We start from the raw sequence: 18,030 nt of genomic DNA, 5'->3' as shown, positions 1-18,030 counted from the left end.
GAGATGATGAGCAGTGCAGAAAAAGCTACTCAAGGAAGGCTTTTTCAAAATCGCCTTACTGTCAGTGGAACTTCAGCCCCATATTAGAGTTAGGGGTGTGCACCAGGGTAGGGTTAGGGTTAGGAAAACTAGGTGTCCTGGCATGGTTTTGATGGTTGGAGTGTTTTTAGGGTGGGCAGAGATGATGAGCTGTGCAGAAAAAGCTGCTCAAGCAAGGCTTTTCCAAAATCACCCTCATTTCCGAGGAGCTTTCTCCCTGGGGTTTGCACCGGGGTAGCGTTAGGGCAGTGGTGGTGAACCTATGGTATGTGTGCCACATGCAGAGCCCTCTCTGCCAGCGCACAAGCCAAGTCGCCCCAGCCGCCGAGCATCAAATAACAGCATACATAGGGGCCATTCTCATGCTCGGAAGTGAGTAGCAGAGCCACATGATGAATTTCCGAGCCACCGGTCATCAGCCGTGACTCCTCTGAGCTTTCGCATGGCTGGTCCGTGCTCTGCCAAGGAGATATATATTTGCTTGAACTGACTGTGAGGTGCTTTTTCTAAAGAAAAACCTCCGTTTTCAGGTTGTGTTGCAGTGTAGGCACTTTGCCATAAATAAGTGGGTTTTGGGTTGCAGTTTGGGCACTTGGTCTCTTGGAGAGCCAGTGTGGTGTCGTGGTTAAGAGCGTGGGACTGGGACTCAGGGGATCCGGGTTCGAGTCCCCGCTCGGCCATGGAGCCCACTGGGTGACTTAGGGCCAGCCCCAGACTCTCATCCCGGCCTACCTCACAGGGTTGTTGTTGTGGGGATAAGATGGAGCCGGAGAATGATGTAAATGGCTTTGAGCCCTTTGTAGGAAAAAGGTAGGATATAAATATAATAATAATAGGTTCGCCATCGGTGTTCTAAAGCAAGAAGCAGAAAATGGCTGGAAGGCTGTACCTCCTAGCTTTGCTCAGAGTGTTTGGCAGGTGCGGGGGGGGGGGGATTAAAGGGCCCCCAAGGCCGGGGTCAACTGTGGCCCTGCCAGGACATGCCCCTCACCTCTGGCCCACAGTAGCTGCTCACAGGTGCCGGGTGCTGGCACGGGCTCTCCCCACCCCAAGCGCAAAGGCTTCCCGCATACAGTCTGTGAGGCCAGGACGTCCTCACCAGAGTTCCTTTTCCAGTGTGGGGCTGTTTGCAACATGAGGGACCGTTCCAGCCCAGCAGCCCAGCTCCTTCTGCAGCCCGAGATGGTGCATGCAGGACAGAGGCTGCTTGTTGCGGGCAGGACCAGGCCCGTTCCCGAAACTGGGTGGAAGGGGTGGTGGAGGTTTCTCAGGCCAGCTGTGACTTTATGCCCCTGCCCATGAAGCTCCCACCACCAAGCAGCCTCATCCCCAGATGGAGTTTGCGGAGGAAACCTGAAAGCAGCACTTCTCTGCTCGGGCTGCAGGACTGAGAGAGCCCGCGGCTGTTAGGACCCCTTAGCCAAGGGCGGTGCGGTAAATGACACTGCTGCCGGCCTGGCTTGGACCGCCTGGCTGGGCACGGCTGGTCTGGAGGGCCAGGTGGGCTGGACGGAGAAGAGGGGAGTGGGAAGGCCACCCTGTGGCTTTACGAGTCCTGTGGAAGACAGAAGCCTTGCAGGGACACCAACTCACCCGGCTGCTCTTGTGGGACGCGCCGCTGCTGCCGCCACTCCGCAAGTCAGAGAAATCGATGGCGGTGTCCGGGAGCGGGACCATGCCTGGAAGAGGGCCAGAGGCCAAGCCTGTCAGTCGAATTTAAACCAGGGCAATGGCTGGTGTGGTTTTAATTAGAGAAGATTCTTTGCTTGGCAGCCGACTGGGACTAAAAACAGGGATTAAAGAGCCCCTTTTGTTGACATTAAGGGACCTCACACAGGCATCCGAGAGGATTTGGTCCAAGTCCTTCGCCGGGCAGCCCAGAAAATTTATTTAGCACTGCCAAATGGACCTGACTGTGCAGCAGCTGGGGGCGCGGGGGGGGGTCCCCTTAGATAAATATAGCAAAGCCTTCAAGCAAAGTTATGTGGCCATCAAAATCGGACATTTCGTCCGCTGTGTCTGAGCCATGCCTGCTCCTGCAGCCCCCCCAAGGGAGAGGTCGGCCCATTCCATTCTTTTGAGGGGGCGCTCCCCAAAGCCATGATAGTCTCTCTGCAGCTGCTCCTGTTGGTTCCCCCGCTCGGTCATGTATCCTAAGTTACATCTTTTAAAAAACTTGGCATGTTCACAGGACTCCCGTTAACAGTAATCACGATCAGGAATAGAACCTACTGGTCCAGGAGCAGTATACCCCAGAGTAGCAGACACCTGGGACAAACTCCAGGGAAAGGCTTTCCCCATTATGCCCTGCCTCTGGATCATCACTGGAACCCGACTCGATGGGCTTCTTGTGTGCCTGGAAGCACTGAGACAGATCAAGACTTCCTGTCGCCTGGCTCCTGAATTTTCAAAGTATCCCATGATATAAACAAACTCAAACAAATAGGAACAGAATGAGCTCTTCTAATGATGATGCAGGCACGTTACTCAGCTGAGATGTTCTATCACTTAGTGACGCAATGGAGGAACATTTGCTCGATAAATATTTTGGTTCAGGGAGAGAAGCACACCAGAAAAGCAAGGGAATTAATTTAACGGAAGTGCAGTCTGTCCCAAAGGCTACTAGCCAAAGTGATGGATAGCAGCTTCTACAGATAAACACTCCTGAAGATACGCAGAGCACGTCCAAGGAAGCTGCTGTGACAGCCTTCAGCTGGAATTCGGCAAGCAGGACTGGAAATATAAAGTCCGCCAAGGATCGGCGAAGTGTCTCTGCTTCCGGCAGCTGCGTTGCCTGGATGTGCTAAAAAGGCAGCACAGCTGAAGAGGCCAGCCTTTCCTGGCAGGGCTGCGGAAGAGGCCAGCCTTTCCCGTGTTGCAAAGCGGTCCCAATCAGCACAGTAGGCAAGGGAGGGCTGCTGAATTGCTGGGGGTTGTGCATTCCAGTCCACTCACTAGCTCGTACCTCCGGGCCCTCCAAAGTCCCTTGAAACTGGGGCCTCAGATAAAAGCCCTGAAAATGTGGGGAGGGCCTCCAGTTCTATGAGACCCCTGCTTTGCAGGCAGAAAGACCCAGGCTCAAGCTTCTCCAGGTGGAAAGAACCACTGCCTGAAATACTGGAGAACTACAGCTGCCTTTCAGTGTAGGCCATACTGGGCAGTCCCATCCAAGGACTGAATTTGGCAGGGAGTGGCATCCAGGGTTCCTAATGCACTGTGTACGTGGCCCTGGGAATCTGTGCTTTCCTCAGTAAGGAAAAATGGGTCTTTAGTTCATTGGTTTGCAGGAGGGATGGAAAAGCACAAAAGAGCTGCGAGCCAAAAGCATCTGGGGGGCCTCCCTGGAGTTCTGGTATGGGACAACAGACTCGGTGTGCTGGCTGGCTCTGCCTGGGGGGCACGTAGCAACTTGTCTCTCAGCCAGAACAAAACATCAGCAAGAGCCCTCTATGCTCCCACTTCCAAAGGGAGCCGAGCACAAGCGGCACTGCCCTGGGACATCTTGCCGATTGGAGAGGTTCCTGGGGTTGACGAAGTTCCATGGCTCAGAAGTAGGGCCCAGGCTGTACATGCAGAGGGCCCAACTCTGTTTCCCCCCCGCGTCTGGTTGAGCTGAAGAAATCCCTGCCCGAAGGCCCAGACGGCCGCCGCTCAGGGCCAGCCATGTTCCAGAGTGCCTGGGTTCCTGAAGGTCTAAGAGCCAGAAGAAAATGGAGAATGAAAAAGCATGACGGGACGGACCAGACTGAGGAAACGGAGAGGCCGGGAGCGGTGGGAGAATGGATCGTACCAGGTAAGAGAAGCCCTCCCTGTGCCGTCCAGAAAGAGCATGGGATGTGACGAGGGGCGTGTGAGTGCAAGGTAAAGAAAGACCGGCACATCCTGCCTCAACTCTGTGCAGAGGAGTTCCCTGTTTGATCCAGCTGGACTAAGCCGATAGCGTCAACTTTAAGGTACGAAATGCCCGGACTTCCCAGCTCCCGTCTGCACCAGGACAGCGCTGAACTGGTCACCCACAGTCCCGACGGATCTCCCCTGGAGAGGGTCTGTTGGCTGTGGGTGTGAGTGGCATGAATGCGAGTGTGGACGAGGCCTCTTGATATTGTTGCTGACGACCACTGCATTTATATTCTTATACTTCAGTATTCTTTATATCATAGAATAAATGTTACACGCATAGTGTTTAAAGTCAGATCTGGGGTTCAGTCTCTCTCTGAGAAGGGCTCTCCTTGGAAACCTGATAGTCTCCTCTTTACTGAATCAAGGACCGCTTTACTCTGGTCGCAACAATCCTGATGGCCCAACACAATGGCTTGATCAAGGGCAGCTTCTCATGTTCCATGAGCCACAGGGACACCTTCCACAGGCCAGATGAAACTCAAGGGCCTAAGGCTGCCCTCTCCTGTCTTAGACAGGCCCTCACGCAAGCTGACTCGGAGGTAAGCCCAGCCACAGTGGGACTTCTCGCTAGGTATACAGGCAAAAGACTGTGCTTCTGCTCTTCTTGCAATGTCTCCTCTGCTCGGAACACCAAGTTCCCTAAGGAAGCTACAGATTAGCGTGTGAGAGAGAGAGAGAGAGAGACAGACAGACAGAGCACAAATGGTCCTTTTGCACAGCAGCCAATGCTACAGACACGGCAGTGGAGGTCTCGAGGAAAGTCCCCCAGGGGGTTTACCTGGATCAGCAAAGACAGCCCGTGTGTGGCAGGCCAGGAGCATCGCGACGATGAAATTGAACGCCACAGCATGGAGCGGACACCACAGGCTGCAACAAAGAGAGGAGATGTGACTGTCGGCGTTGTGCAAGCTTTCCTCACACGACTGCCCATGTGCTTTCCCAGCAGGTGAAGCCGGTGAAACTGGAGAGCTCACTTGATCGCTGCACCATCATAATGATCCCTCATCAGGTTGCAAATGGTGCATTCTGACAGCCTGGCAGGAATCATATGACTGACGCAGCAAGATCAGGATTTCTTCGTGGAAGTAAAGGCAGAATATTAACATTCACTCTACTGCTCCTGTTTTCTTTAGAAAACCTGCTATTTAAGGTGGAGTGCCTCTGAACATGTAAAGAGTTCCATGCCCAGGAGAAACAAATTCTTTCCTCACTGCCATCTCCTCGAAAATGGCCTATTGCAAAAGGCCCCTATTCATGTGCATACATCTTTCCTCTTCCAAGTCTTTCTAAATTAACCTCAGGGCACAGGGCGCTAAGCATTTGCCAAATACATGCCTCCAATGGAGATAGAGACTTTCCAAAAGGGGCTTAAGCACACTGTCTCTGTACACCTGCAGAGGTCCAAAGTAAATGCACAATTTTAAAGAAAAGGCCTTCAAGAGGTAGCACCTTGAGTCTCCTGTCACCTTCCAATGGGAAGCAAAAGCTTTCTAAAAAGAGCAGAAGAGTGGAGTGCAGAGTATCCCCTTTCCAAAACCAAAAAAGTTTCCAAACCAGAGCTAAATACCAATCTGCATGTATAACTCTCATGCACTCCCAAGTCAAGGGCAAAGAAATGTTTTGCAAAAAATGCAGGGCTCGAGGAGGAAACTGCCTCTGAGCGGGTGCAAAGTACATTTTCTCCCAGGGTTAAAATGTCTTTCCAACCCCTTTCCAAAATCAACACCTGCACAAGGCTCCCCCGAGTGTGTACAGAGCGCCTTTTCTCCCAGGGGTAAGAAGTCGTTCCAAGCAACCCGGACGCAAGAGCACGGTGCCCCTGCGCGTGTGCAGAGGGCCTTCCCTGCCAGGCTGCAGCGCCCTACCTGCTCCGGAAGCCCGGCTGCAGCAGCACATGCTCCAGGATGACATAATCGGCGTAGCCCACGCTGAAGTAGGTGAGCAGCAGGCAGAGCACCCCGCACGGGTCCGCGCGGCAGCGCCCCTTCCCGCAGCACCGGCACCGGCACAGGCACCGACCCCCGGCCGCTACCGCCGCACCCATGGCAACCCCCGGCGGCCACTTCCGCTCCCGCCCCTCCCCGCCCGCCAGCCAATCGCAGCGCGGAGAGCGGGGCAGCGGGAAGGACGCGGAAGGCGAGGGCGCCGCCGCGCGCCGCCGCGGCCTCCTGTTACCATGGCGACGGGGCCCACCGCCCGCCTCAGGCCTTTCCTCGCGTGAAGGGCGCGGCGCCCCCTCCGCTGGCTTTCGGGGTGCTTGTGAGGGGGGCCCTGAAGGCCAGAGCCCCTCGCAGCCGCAACAGGGGTAACGACGAGAGGAGAGCTGCGCTTGGGGGTGCCTGTAAGGGGGCGCTGAAGGGCAAACTGCCTTTGAGGCACGCAGGCTGAAGAGGATCGTAACAATGTCAGCAAGAGTGCTTCTGTGTTGCTGTGCCGGGATCAGTCACTTCTGTACGACGCCCAGATTCCAAATAAAACTAACCCCGTCCCAAAACAAGTTTTTTTTTAAAGACTAGAGCTTAATTCCATCCACGACTTTTGGAATTTAGAATCCGCACGTCGTGAGCGGAGCCGGGGGTCAGACTAGATGGCCCGGGATGCCCCTTCTGATTCGTGCTGTTTCTCTGTTTCTAATTACCAATATTTTTCTGGCAGCCGAAAAACAACCACCACGGGCTGCTTAAGAACATCTTCTTTCCACTATGACAGCTTTGGGCGATGGAAACATGAATGATATTAACAACAACAAGGATAATTAAACCATGCTTTTTATACCATAAACGGGGCTTTAGAAGTAGCTACGAGAGCTCTGCCCCAAGGCGCTTACAATCTAAAATAGACTGCTCAGCCTTTCCTTGCAAACGACACTAGGGGGTTTTTTTTGGGGGGGGTCGTCCCCCAAGAGAGAGAAATCGGATTTTCGCTCAGGCTTCCCCAGCACCAAGCCCACCGGGGGGGGGCGTAAAGAAGGCGCGGCCCCGCCCGCGGCGTGACGTCACGAGCCGGGCCCTTCTTGCCCCCGCCCCCTGCCCACCGCCTCCCCGCCCCTTGCTTGCCTGTTCACCTTCCGAAGATGGCGGCGATCGCGCTGGGCATCCCCGGGTGGAGCTGAGCGCGGGCGCGCCGGGCCGGGCCGGGCCGCGCCGGGAGGCCTCCCCAGCCAGCCAGGTGCGCGGGACGGGGCCGGGGCCGGGCGAGGGCGAGGGCGCGGGCGGCCCCCGGGTGCCGGGGGTCCCCCCGCCACCCACCCGGAGAGGACACCTGCGCCCACGGGTCCCCCTTGCACGGCCTCTGTCGCAGAAGGCGCTGGCGGCCGCATGCCCCCGGCAGGCCGAGGATGGAGAGGCCGGGGCGGGACGTGGTCCTTCCCCCGGCTCGGCTCGGCTCCGCGGATGCCGCCGCCGCCGCCTCCATCGCGGGCTCGTCTTCGTGCTGCAACCTGGACTGGCGTTTGCGCGAGGGAGCAGGTGCACGGTGCTGGCTGCGTGGGGCGAGGCTCCCCCAGCCTGGTGCACTGCAGCTGGGAACTGTAGTCTAGCACACCTTGGCCGGGGTGTGGGACGGGTGGCGTGCGGATCCGTGGTGGGGGGTTCCTGGAGGGCAAGGGAGGAGGAGGAGGCAGAGGAAGCAAGGCTGCGAGTCCTGATCGCGGAAGGCAACCGAGATGAAGGGGAGTCCGTGAAAGAAAGTGCTGAAGGTCTGATTTCGGCTCCTGGATGGTTTCCCAGTCATACAAACCGGTTTTGTGAGGCAGAAGGAAAAGCACATGATTTATTTCTTCTGTGATTAATTTTTACATTTGATGATGAGGCAGGACTTGGGCTTCTACTTGTGATTTAGACTTTCTTCAGGGAATTTGGAGAGCCGCTGTGAACCTGTACTCAGTCCTGTTTCTGGCTTCCGATATTTGCTTCTCTGCTTTGGTGGATTTCTTTGAGAGCAGGAGGTCTACAACTTTACTAACTTTTAATTCTCCCTTTTTCTTGGGAAGTTGGATTTGGAGCCCAGACTCCGAATGGCACTATTGCATGGGTGCGCCAAGCGACTATTTAATTAGGAAAGAAGGCATCCAAGTTTCAACTCCAGTTCTGGAAATATGTGTAGGAAATGCATTTAGAGCACCATTTTTCAGACCAAAAATATGCATTTTTCTATACATTTAAAGGTTCTCCTTGCAGCCCTACTTTTGTCCCTCTATTCTTATAGTGTATCAGATGACTTTGTGCCTGGGACCAGTCTTGCTTTCGCTCAGCCTAATCTACCTTAAATAAATTAATGAAAGGGATTTAATTAATTAAAATACCTTGTGAGGTTCTGGAACAGATACAAAGGCTGAGCTAAAGAAATCAAGACCCAGATTTATTTTATTTCTTTGCTTGTTTCTCTAGCTGCTCTTTCTACCAAAGAATAAGATTTAGTGAAACAACACCAATTCAAAAATGTGCCAGGCAGGCAAGACACTAATAAAATCAAGAAAATGGCCAGGTAGAAGCCCTGATATCATACTTCTAATCCAGCATACAGGCCCAAAGCCAGCCCATCCATTAACCCAAGAATTCTAACCCAGAATGCTGGTTTATCCGTTGAGAAGCATACTTCGTTTTCTCTTTGGAGTCCAGTGAGGAAATCCCACTAGCTTTGGAAGGATCATGGCTGGTCAGAAGGGAGGCGCACCCAAGAAGAAACCCGATGGGCATGATTTGTGGCAAACTTGCTGAACATCAGGCTCACAATCTGGCTTTTCAGGAAAAGTTAGACCACCGTTCTCCTGAGCACCGCTTGCGTGCCGTTTCCCATTTTTTGCTTCGTTTCCCCCACCCAAATGAATAAATTTTTTCACTTATTTCTAGCATTTTTCTGCTGTTCGTCAGCCAAACAAGCTCCCTCATCTGTGAACCCTTAATCAGTTCGACAAAACTGCCCTCAGGCTTATTATTATAGTATCGTTATTCCATTCCAGGAACAGAAGAATAGGGAAGGCAAAACATGTTTTCTGCCGGGGATTGTGAGGTGGCTGCACCTGCTTCGCTTGCTTCATACAGCCTGTTCTAATTCTGGTGTTCTTATAGGGACATGGGAAGTGTGGCTGCAGTCGGACAATTTGTCCAGTATTGTTGATGCTGAAATGTCACTTCTAAGGTTTAGTGACTCGCTGAATGAGTCTGAGAGAATGCTGGGAATTACGGGATTCTCTTCCTTCCAGAAAGGTGTGGGATTATACTCCAAAGCTAAAATGCGCCGGTGCTTTGGTCCAGCCCCCTTTTGCCGATAGCTCGGCGGATCGCTGTGACGCCAGCCCTTCCCCAACCGCTTTCCCAGAAGCTGGCGTCCCAAGACACAAACTTCCTGCTTTTTGCAGCTGCTGTTGCAAGAGAGCCCTCCAGCATCCCAGCACCATGCTCCGGAGGCTCCTGGATCGTCCTTGCACCCTGGCCCTCCTCATCGGCTCCCAGTTCGCCTTCATGGCTTATTTCTCCTTCGGGGGCTTCCGGAATTTGGCATCCATCTTTGGGCACGATGCCACCCCAGCCTTCGACTATTCCCGGACCCACGACGTCTACACCAACTTCAGCCTCTTGCTGTCCCAACAGCCCCGTCAGACCAACCCCCTGGATTCGCTCCGCTACTGCCCAGAGCGGTCGCCTTTCCTTCGTGAGTCCAAGCTGTGTGCGAAGGGTGACGGGAAGGGGTTCTCCGGGGGTCAAACAGCAAGAGGGGGTTGATGGGGCGGTGAGTGCAGGTCTGGAATACGGAAGGGCTTGGGACCTTTCCTGATCGTACCAGACGGCGTAGAATCACAGCAGTAGATAGTCTGTAAAGCTTGTTTCATTTAGCTATTCATCTGGCTTGGTTATTCATTTGTTTCCGACTTTTCTGCCAAGAAGATGGTGCTCGCTGCCTCTGGACTTGGTCTGGGGCTCAGAAGCCCCAGCTTCCAGCCTCCCCTTGGCCCCATAACTCACGGGGCGACTCGGGGCCAGATCTCCAGGACTGCTGTGACGATAAAAAGGAGAATTGGGAGAAGGCTGGTCTATGTCCCCACTTTGGCTTCTTGGAGGAAAAGTTGGATTTTAATGTTATAATGCTTTAGTGAATGACGTTGCATCTGCTTTTTTAAAAATCGTACTCAATTAAAGCACATACTTTAAAAACTTAAGGCCACCGAAGAACTTTCCCAAGGTGATATGTCAAAGGACAGCTTCTCAGATTCAGTTTACAGCTTGCCTCGTGCTCCAGACAGGAAAGGCCTGGCTGTTTTCTTCCTGGCTGGCATGCTTGACCTTGGGTGAATGGGTTAATAATTACTTAATATAACTCAACGTACAACCTAAGAACAAAGGTGCCCCTTGAGAGCGAGGCTTCTTTTCTTTTCCCAGAAGTAGTGCTTAGTCCCCGGCCTGTTTCTTGAGTGCTCTTCCGTCCCCTTATCAGCACAGCCTTATTTGTATGCTCTCAAAATGCTTCTGAGATCCCGCGGATCTTGCTGCCCATTAACTACATGTCCCAACCTTGCCCAGCAGTCAGATCTGTTAGGAGGCGGCTCTTCTGGTCTCCCTGGGGAATGATGGGAGTTGTGGCTCAATGCATCGAGCAGGTGGGAGAGGCTGGTGACACACCTGCAACAAGGCCGGGCATTTTGTGGCCCCACAAATGTTTTGGCCTACAACACCCATCAACCCTTCCTGGAATGGGTACCACCACAGTCCAGAAACCTGGGCATGCTCAGTGAGAACGGCTCCCACTGGTCCCAGAGCCATGATGGGGTCTCCTGAAATCAGCCCTCGTAATAGCAATTAGCCAGGTCAGGTATCCCTGCTGATTCCAGGGGGGCGAGAGGAGCGGGGCCCCGTGGCAAGAGTCCGGGGTGACGGCGACACAGCCTTTCTGATCCTTCTCATTCTCTTCTCGCCCCGCCGGCTGACCTCAGTGGGCCCTCTGACCGTGAGCTTCAGCCAGGTGCCGGCGCTGGCCCAGATCCAGGAGAAGAACCCGGCGGTGGGCCCCGGGGGCAGGTACCAGCCCTCCTCGTGCGAGCCGCGCTCCCGGACAGCCGTCATCATTCCGCATCGCAACCGGGAGCTGCACCTCCGCCACCTGCTGTACTACCTTCACCCCTTCCTCCAGCGCCAGCAGCTGCACTATGGAATCTACGTGGTGCATCAGGTACACCGACGGCCTGCTTGTCCCGGGGCCGGGGGCCGGGGCTGTGCAGCTGGGCCACCCGGCTTTGTGCGGGGAACCAAGCAGGCGCGGGCGAGCGGCTGGAATACCAGGCCCCCAAACGGCATTGCTCGGTCCCCTGCTCTCGTCCTGAGGATCCCCTTGGGCTCCTCATAAGAGGGGAAGCAGTGGCACCAGGTGAAAATCTTCTTATTTGCCCGCCGTTTTAATAACTAGAAAGTTTAACTGGGTTTTTAATTATCCGCAGTTGCCGTCCTGAGGTGCCCCGCATATAGGATGGGATAGAAATAGCTTAAATACGTAGATAAATAATAAGGATAACGATACCTTAAGAAAGAAGTGATGGGAATTGCACTTCCCCGCCTTAGCCTTGCTGCCCTGCTCCAGGTCTCCGGAGGACGTCCCTTGAGTCCAACACTGCAATTCATTTATTGCGTCTGTGTGCTGCCCCAGCGCCAAAGGCCTTCCGAGGAGCTCACAGTGCAACATAAAATACAAATAAAAGAACTAACAATAGTAAACCAAAAGCATAAACAAGAATAAAATACAATGTAAATACAGTAAATACAGGAAGTACAAACACAATAAACCAGTAACAACCCATTACAACTATAAATGGGCAGCAAACCAAATTCTTACCCCTAAGCAAATACTGCATAAAGTCTTGACTTGGCGCCGAAAGCGAAATGAAGCGGGTGCCGGCCATACCTCCCTCGGAAGGGAATTCCGAAGGTGAGGCCTGTCAGACAAGGCCCTTTTCCTCGCTGATTTCCCCTTGCCTCATTTGTGTGGGGGGGGGTCACGAAGGAGGGCCCCCACTGATGACCAGTAGGGACATATAGAGACAGGCAGTTTTGTTTTGTTTTAGTTATTTATTTATTGATGTATATCCTGCCTTTTTCCTACAAAGGGCTCAAGGCAGCTTACATCTCCTCCTCCATCTTATCCCCACAACATAACCCTGTGAGGTAGGTTGGGCTGAGAGCCTGTGACTGGCCCAAAGTCACCCAGTTGGCTCCATGGCTGAGCGGGGACTCGAACCTGGATCGCCTGAGTCCCAGTCACATGCCCTTAAGTACGACACCACACTGGCTTTGCATGTCGGTGTGAGCACTTTGAATTGGGCCGGGGCAATAAGAGGCAGCCAGTGCGATTGGCAGAGGACTGGCGTGAGATGGTCCCTGGGACCGGTCCTTGTGAGTAACCGCGCTGCTCCGTTTTGAATTAACTGGAGAGCCCGGACCGTCTCCAAAGGCAGCCCCACGCAGAGCGCATTGCAGTAGTCCAGGCGAGAGGCTATCTGGCTCAGCTCTGCTCGTCCAAGTAGAAAGCGTAGCTGAAAAATCCGCCTAGGTTGAGGGAAGGTGCTCCTGGCCACCGAGGCCACCTGAGGAACAGGTGAGAGCAGAGGGTCCAGGGGCTCCCCTGAGAATTATTAGCAATTCATATTGATTATTGGCTTAGCTGTTTCTGACCTTAAATTGGCTTTACAGTTTTTGGCTTCGCTTGCCTATGTTTTAAGTGGGATTTGGGAACGGCCGTAAGTGTGGGAAGCTGGGAGAGGCCCCTTGCAAATGAGGAGGGCCACTGGGGGAACCTGGTGCAGCCCCTTCCCAGGGCCTCCCCCCACACTCCAGCTCCAACCATGCAATTCCGCAGGCCGGGAATGGCACGTTCAACCGAGCCAAGCTGCTGAACGTGGGCGTGAAGGAGGCCATGAAGGACGAGGAGTGGGGCTGCCTGTTCCTCCACGACGTGGACCTCATCCCCGAGAACGATCACAACCTGTACGTCTGTGACCCCTGGAGCCCCAAGCACGTCTCCGTCGCCATGAACAAGTTTGGCTACAAGTGAGAGCGAGCGCGGGGGCGGGGGCGGGGGGGGGGGCAGCGTTCCCCGCGTCACGGGAATTCCCTCCAGTTCGAAGGCTCAGCCGCCCCCACTTGCATTTGGCCAGGGAGCTGCCCTTGTGCCGTCCCATCATGCCCCGGGGCACCAGTCTGGGCCAATCAGAATGGAGGGTCATAGTGACCCTGTGGAGCGAAGGGGGCCGTAGTGATGGCTCCTGGCTCGGGTACCGGCAGGGCAGCAGCTGCCTCGGGACGCCCAGTGTAGGCGGTTGGCCGGGCCTTTTCCGGAGGGACACTAACATTTGACTCCTCTGCGATGGCGTGTGTGGCGGGGAGCTCATGCCCCCCAGGTGGACAAGGGCGGAGGAGCTTGGCTCACCTTGCCCTCTTGGGGAGGAGGAGGAGAGAGGAAGTCGCAGGAGCTGGTCCTCCGCAGGGTCAGCGAGCCCTGCCCCTCTGCTGAAACAGGACCACTTCCTCCAGTTGCCCTGTGCTGGTCAAAGCAGAAGACGCTCCCGTGCCACATGGGTGCTTTTCTGCGGGTGGAGAGCACCCATCCCTCCCAGCCACTGGCCAGACGCGCTGGACCCAACGGGAGTCCCAGTTCAGCCCATCTGGCGATGATGGGACTTGAACCAGGGAACAGTCCCTGCTAGCTTCCCAGCGGAGTGAGCTGCCTCCCGGGTTTGTCTGGCTCGCGACAGCCTAGCCCAGGGAGAGGCAGCCGGAGGTACGTGGGCTGCAGCTTTCTATCGCAGCGCCAGTGGTCCTGGATTACCAGTGTCACCATCTGGAGGGCACCAACCAGGCCTTGTCAGGTTGTGGGTCTCCAGCGCTCAGGGCGGAGAGTGTCTTCCTCGCCTTTCTCCCCGCCACGCTTTTCCAACGGGGCGGCCGTGCGATCAGATTCAGCATACGGAGTCGCGCAGCAGGTCACGACGCGAACCGCCTCTCTGTTTTCAGCCTCCCGTATTCACAGTACTTCGGGGGGGTGTCGGCGCTGACGCCGGACCAGTACCTGAAGATCAACGGCTTCCCCAACGAATACTGGGGCTGGGGCGGCGAGGACGACGACATCGCCACCAGGTCAGCCCTCCTGCCTTGCCTCGGCTTCTCCCCGCACCCATCCCTCTCTGCCTTCTCTCGTGTCTGGCTGAATTTCTGCACTGCGGCCGTTTCCGTTCCAATGGCTGCCGTAGCGGCTGACCCAGCTGAGAAAGAAGGCACCGGAAGTCCATACCCCTGCCGGGGCTCTTCCACCAGCCCTCCACACTTGGTGCCCTGAGATGTTTTGGATGTCAGGTCCCATCGGCACCAGCCAGGTGGGCACGCTGGGAGCCGTAGTCCAAAACATCTGCAAGGCAGCACATCGCCAAAAGCTGGCCCAGGTTTGCAGCGCTTTTCTGCAAGCAAAGCTCATTTGTTGTGCTCAAAAAGGAAGCAACTGCCCAGGTTGTTTAAGAGGCTGAATTCTGTGTGAAATGCCAAGGCCAAAATCGGGCTGCGGAAGAGGACCTCCCAGCGGGGGATTGTGGGTCGGTGGCACAATAGTTTCCCCATCCCCTTTTGTTGCTTAACACCCACGTAAGGCTCAAAGTTCCCCAGAACCTTGACTTCCCGCCACCCCCCTGCAGCCGCCCTAGGTGCGACGATTCTTCTGTTTCCCCACTTCCCGTGTAACATGGATTCCATTCCCCGCTTCCTGCCCTGCAGCTGGAGGGGTGCTGGCTTTCTCATTGCTTTCATCATCATCATTTCTCTCTCTCTCTCTCTGTTCCGTCTTACGCTCTCTTTGGATCCTTGCATGATCATTTCCCCCTTGCACAGGGTGCCCTTTTAGCCGCCGTATCCAGGTAAGGCGGGGAAAAATAGCAAGCTAAACAGTGCCGTGCCTTGATCAGCGGCCCCATTTCTCGTCGCGTATTTAAACTTGTCATTGGCTTGAAAATGGCGTCTGTGATGCCATGGATTGCTCCTAAACATCTCCCGTTGCTGAAAGAGTTGGGAGGAGGGTTTGCTGTGGACTGTTCATCCCCAGTGCAGTGGCAGCCAGGGAAGCCAGGAAGGAAAATCCAAACGACTTAGGAAATTGTGTGAAATTTTAAATGGGAGAGCCACCTATGCATGCCCAGAAGTCCTGTGCCTTTGTCAGGAATGGCAGAAAGGCTGAAATGTTCTTGATCGGTTCCAAAGATTTGGAATATTTGAGCTGTTAAAAACTGACCCAGCGAGAGACGAAAGAAAGCAAGCTTGCTTTGAGCAAACCGGGGTTTAAAATCAGAACACCGTAAAATCAGCCGATGTGGCTTTTCTAACGCAGTCGCTTGACAGCTGTGCAGCCTCGCGTGGAAAAACCCTGCACAAGGATCAGCAGGTCACTATTCCAGCAGCGCTATATAGCACCGCTCTTGCGTCGCCTTCCAGAGGTTGGGCTTCAGCCCAAATGGCCAAAAGCAACTCGCCTAGAAGGAAAGCTTAGAACGCCTGGGACTGTTCAGGTTGAACGAGAGGCCAGCTGGGGGGCGGGGGGGTGCCCACACGGTCTGGACAAAGTGAGGAAGGAAATGTCGCTTCCCGCAGCATGTAGTTAGACCATGGAGTTGACTTCCGTGAGATGCATGGGAGCGACCAAATGAGAAACACAGAAACAGAGCGAGCCAGAAGAGTCTCCTGGGCCATCTAGTCTGACCCCTGGCTCTAGCTGGCTCCGCTCACAATTCGGATGTCTTTAGATTTGTGGAGGAGAAGTTGCCCGTGGCCACTGGTCCCAGTGGCTCTATCCTGGCTCGCCAATCAGAGGCGCTCTGCCTACATGCAGAAGTTGCTGGGGAAGATGGGTGGGAGGCGCTGCTGCGGTTGGCCTGTGCATGAACAGGATGCTGGGAGCAGATGGAGCTCGGTCCGACCCAGAGAGCGCTTCTGTTCACATCATGACCGGTTGTGGGAGCCATATCCCAATCGCCACAGCACACATAACATGGCCCGGGTGACCCCTCCAGGGAAGCAATTTGTTCTTGGACGGATTCTTTGTTCGTGCAGAAAAATCCGAAGGGAAAACAGTCGGCCGATGGGACAATCCCACGTCCCAGACCCACCTTCAGCTCCATGCTGGTTTCTCCAACCTGCTCCTCTGTTGCTCTCCAGGCTTCAGGTGCCCCCTTCAGGTGCCCCCTTCTCCCGTCACCTTGCTCTGGTTTGCTGTCGCTGGTGTCCTGGTGGTGCCACCACGCCGTCTTGCATGAGCTGGCACCTTCAAGGTGAACCGGGCGACGGTTCCCATCAGCCCCAGCCAGTGGTAGTCCAGGTCAGAGCGTACCTGCTCTCCAGCTGTGGTGTTATCGATCTGATTGATCTAATGCTGTTGATAAATTGGCATTTTCTAGGATCGTATCAGCCCATAACAAAGGCGGTCCCCAGCCCCATGGGTTGGCAATCTTGAGGTCTGGTGGCATGAACTAGCGGCAAGAGGGCAGGGAAGAGGAGGATGGGGGTAACGAGGGGTGAACAAAACGGGTGGCTCGTTCCACCAGCCTCACCCAGGGAACCGTTCGGCTCCCTGGAAGGGCGTCTCGTTAAGAAATTTGGCGAGGACAGGACATCCGTTGCCATGGCAACTGCTCTGCCTTCCTCTGCAGGGAAAAACGAGTTTCATTCTTCACCTTGCGCACAGACAGAAACGGAGAGAAACCCAAGTGGCAAGGTCGGCATTCACGCCGCCGGCTACTTCCACGGCTGCCGCGGCGTTGAAAAGGCGGCTTTTAAGTCCCGCGAGGGGGTGCCAAGGGCCTCCAGGTGGACTGTGGCTGCCCCTGCAGGAAGGGCACGGCCTGCTTCGATCTGGCGGGGGGGCACTGAGGGCCGAGGGGGGCTGTCCCAGAGCCCCCGGCTCAGCCTGAGGCCGCACCCTTGCTTCTGCACCTCGCAGGGTCCGCCTGGCCGGCATGAAGATCTTGCGCCCTCCCGTCTCCGTCGGCCACTACAAGATGGTGCGTCACAAGGGCGACAAGGGCAACGAGGAGAACCCACACAGGTACGCGTCTGCCGGTGCCGTCGGAGGGACGCCCCATCGTCCGGGGAAGGATGGGGGGCGCCGAACACCGGCCCCTGGCTTCCGAAACTCGCAGCCGTCCGTGCTGAAAGGGATCTGAGAGTCGGGGGCTCAGGCCAGGCCTCCCCAGCTCGGTGCCCTCCAGAAGTGTTGGCGGAGCAGGGAATGCTGGGAGAAATTACCCAGCATGCCAAAGAGCCCGAGGTTAGGGGAGGCCGTGGGGGTAGAAAGATGGGCTGTCGTGCCCTGCGATGGCTGCTTTGCAGCACCGGATCTCCTTTTGCAGGTTCGACCTGCTGATTCGGACTCACCGGGCCTGGACGCAGGACGGCATGAACTCCCTCGAGTACACGCTCCTCTCCAAGGAACTGCTGCCCCTTTACACGAACATCACGGTGGACATCGGCACCAACCCGCGAGCCACCAAGGGCAGGAAGGGCTCCCTGCCCAGCCTCGGAGGGAGGAATTACCCCAGCGGCAGCAACCACGACTTCCGCCAGGAGATGCTGCGCAAGACGTCCTTCGCCAAGCTCTCCCGGGCGATGGGCTGGGGCGAAGTGCCGTTCGCGACGATCCAGGCGCTGCTGGACTCCGCACAGAAGGAGCAGCCGGCCCGGAGGCCCGGCACAAGCCCTGCGGCCCGGAAGGAGAGGGACGGCTCCCTCGTCCCGGCCGGCAACGGCACCGGACACACGCTCCGGGTCGCCCCCAGCCCGGAGATGCCCAGGCGGGCAGCAGAGGATGCTGGGAGAGAGAAGCGGCCACCCCGAGCTGGGTGGGGAAGGGAAGGCACTGCCAGCACCGTGGTGGGGAGGACGGCCCCCACCCTGGCGCCCCAGGAGCAGGCGAGCAATCACACACGGTCGGAGGTGGAGGACTAACGAGGACGGCTGCGAGCTGCGGGCCCCAGCACCCGAAGCGAGCGCCAGGCCCCCGTGTCTGCACGCTGCTGCGCTGTCGCCGTGGCCCAGAATCCTTTGGGACTGCCACGTGGGCAGCCCGGGCGATCGG

At 55.8% G+C, this 18,030-nt stretch overlaps 2 protein-coding genes across 7 annotated transcripts in view; one reads left to right on the top strand and one right to left on the bottom strand.

The window, feature by feature from the left end:
* Positions 1-1,568: 1,568 nt before the first annotated feature.
* PPOX (protoporphyrinogen oxidase) overlaps positions 1,569-18,030 on the bottom strand; it is a 30,962-nt gene continuing 14,500 nt past the window's right edge. For 2 of the 5 annotated variants that reach the window (XM_044448584.1, XM_044448587.1), the window contains one exon: positions 11,073-11,538. In XM_044448584.1, the coding sequence (XP_044304519.1) occupies positions 11,359-11,538 (180 nt within the window). In that variant the 3' untranslated portion in view covers positions 11,073-11,358. Of the gene's footprint in view, positions 1,719-4,717; positions 4,807-9,583; positions 10,221-11,072; positions 11,539-18,030 lie in introns of those variants that run through there. The other 3 variants (XM_044448589.1, XM_044448586.1, XM_044448585.1) reach the window with 3 other exon arrangements.
* On the top strand, positions 7,008-18,026 carry B4GALT3 (beta-1,4-galactosyltransferase 3). Of its 2 annotated transcripts, XM_044448590.1 has the most exons (7): positions 7,008-7,107; positions 9,299-9,591; positions 10,868-11,103; positions 12,781-12,971; positions 13,935-14,057; positions 16,897-17,001; positions 17,306-18,026. In XM_044448590.1, exons 2-7 carry the CDS (start codon positions 9,336-9,338, stop codon positions 17,898-17,900), a joined length of 1,506 nt encoding a protein of 501 aa, XP_044304525.1. In that variant the 5' UTR covers positions 7,008-7,107; positions 9,299-9,335; the 3' UTR covers positions 17,901-18,026. The 2 variants fall into 2 exon arrangements, with proteins under 2 accessions (XP_044304525.1, XP_044304526.1); XM_044448591.1 differs by lacking the exons at positions 7,008-7,107; positions 16,897-17,001 and having other exon boundaries at positions 9,292-9,591.

This window comes from Varanus komodoensis, unplaced genomic scaffold, assembly GCF_004798865.1.
Source record: "Varanus komodoensis strain SLA01 unplaced genomic scaffold, ASM479886v1 scaffold55, whole genome shotgun sequence".
Classification (NCBI taxonomy): domain Eukaryota; kingdom Metazoa; phylum Chordata; class Lepidosauria; order Squamata; family Varanidae; genus Varanus; species Varanus komodoensis.
Note: the sequence above shows the minus strand (reverse complement) of the source record. Positions and strands in the feature narration are given on the sequence as shown.

Excerpts from the sequence above, each read along its gene's own strand:
- B4GALT3 (XM_044448590.1), top strand. The coding sequence starts at position 9,336 with ATGCTCCGGAGGCTCCTGGATCGTCCTTGCACCCTGGCCCTCCTCATC. Across the intron at positions 9,592-10,867 it reads AGAGCGGTCGCCTTTCCTTC|TGGGCCCTCTGACCGTGAGC; the intron begins GTGAGTCCAAGC and ends GGCTGACCTCAG. Across the intron at positions 14,058-16,896 it reads GACGACGACATCGCCACCAG|GGTCCGCCTGGCCGGCATGA; the intron begins GTCAGCCCTCCT and ends TGCACCTCGCAG.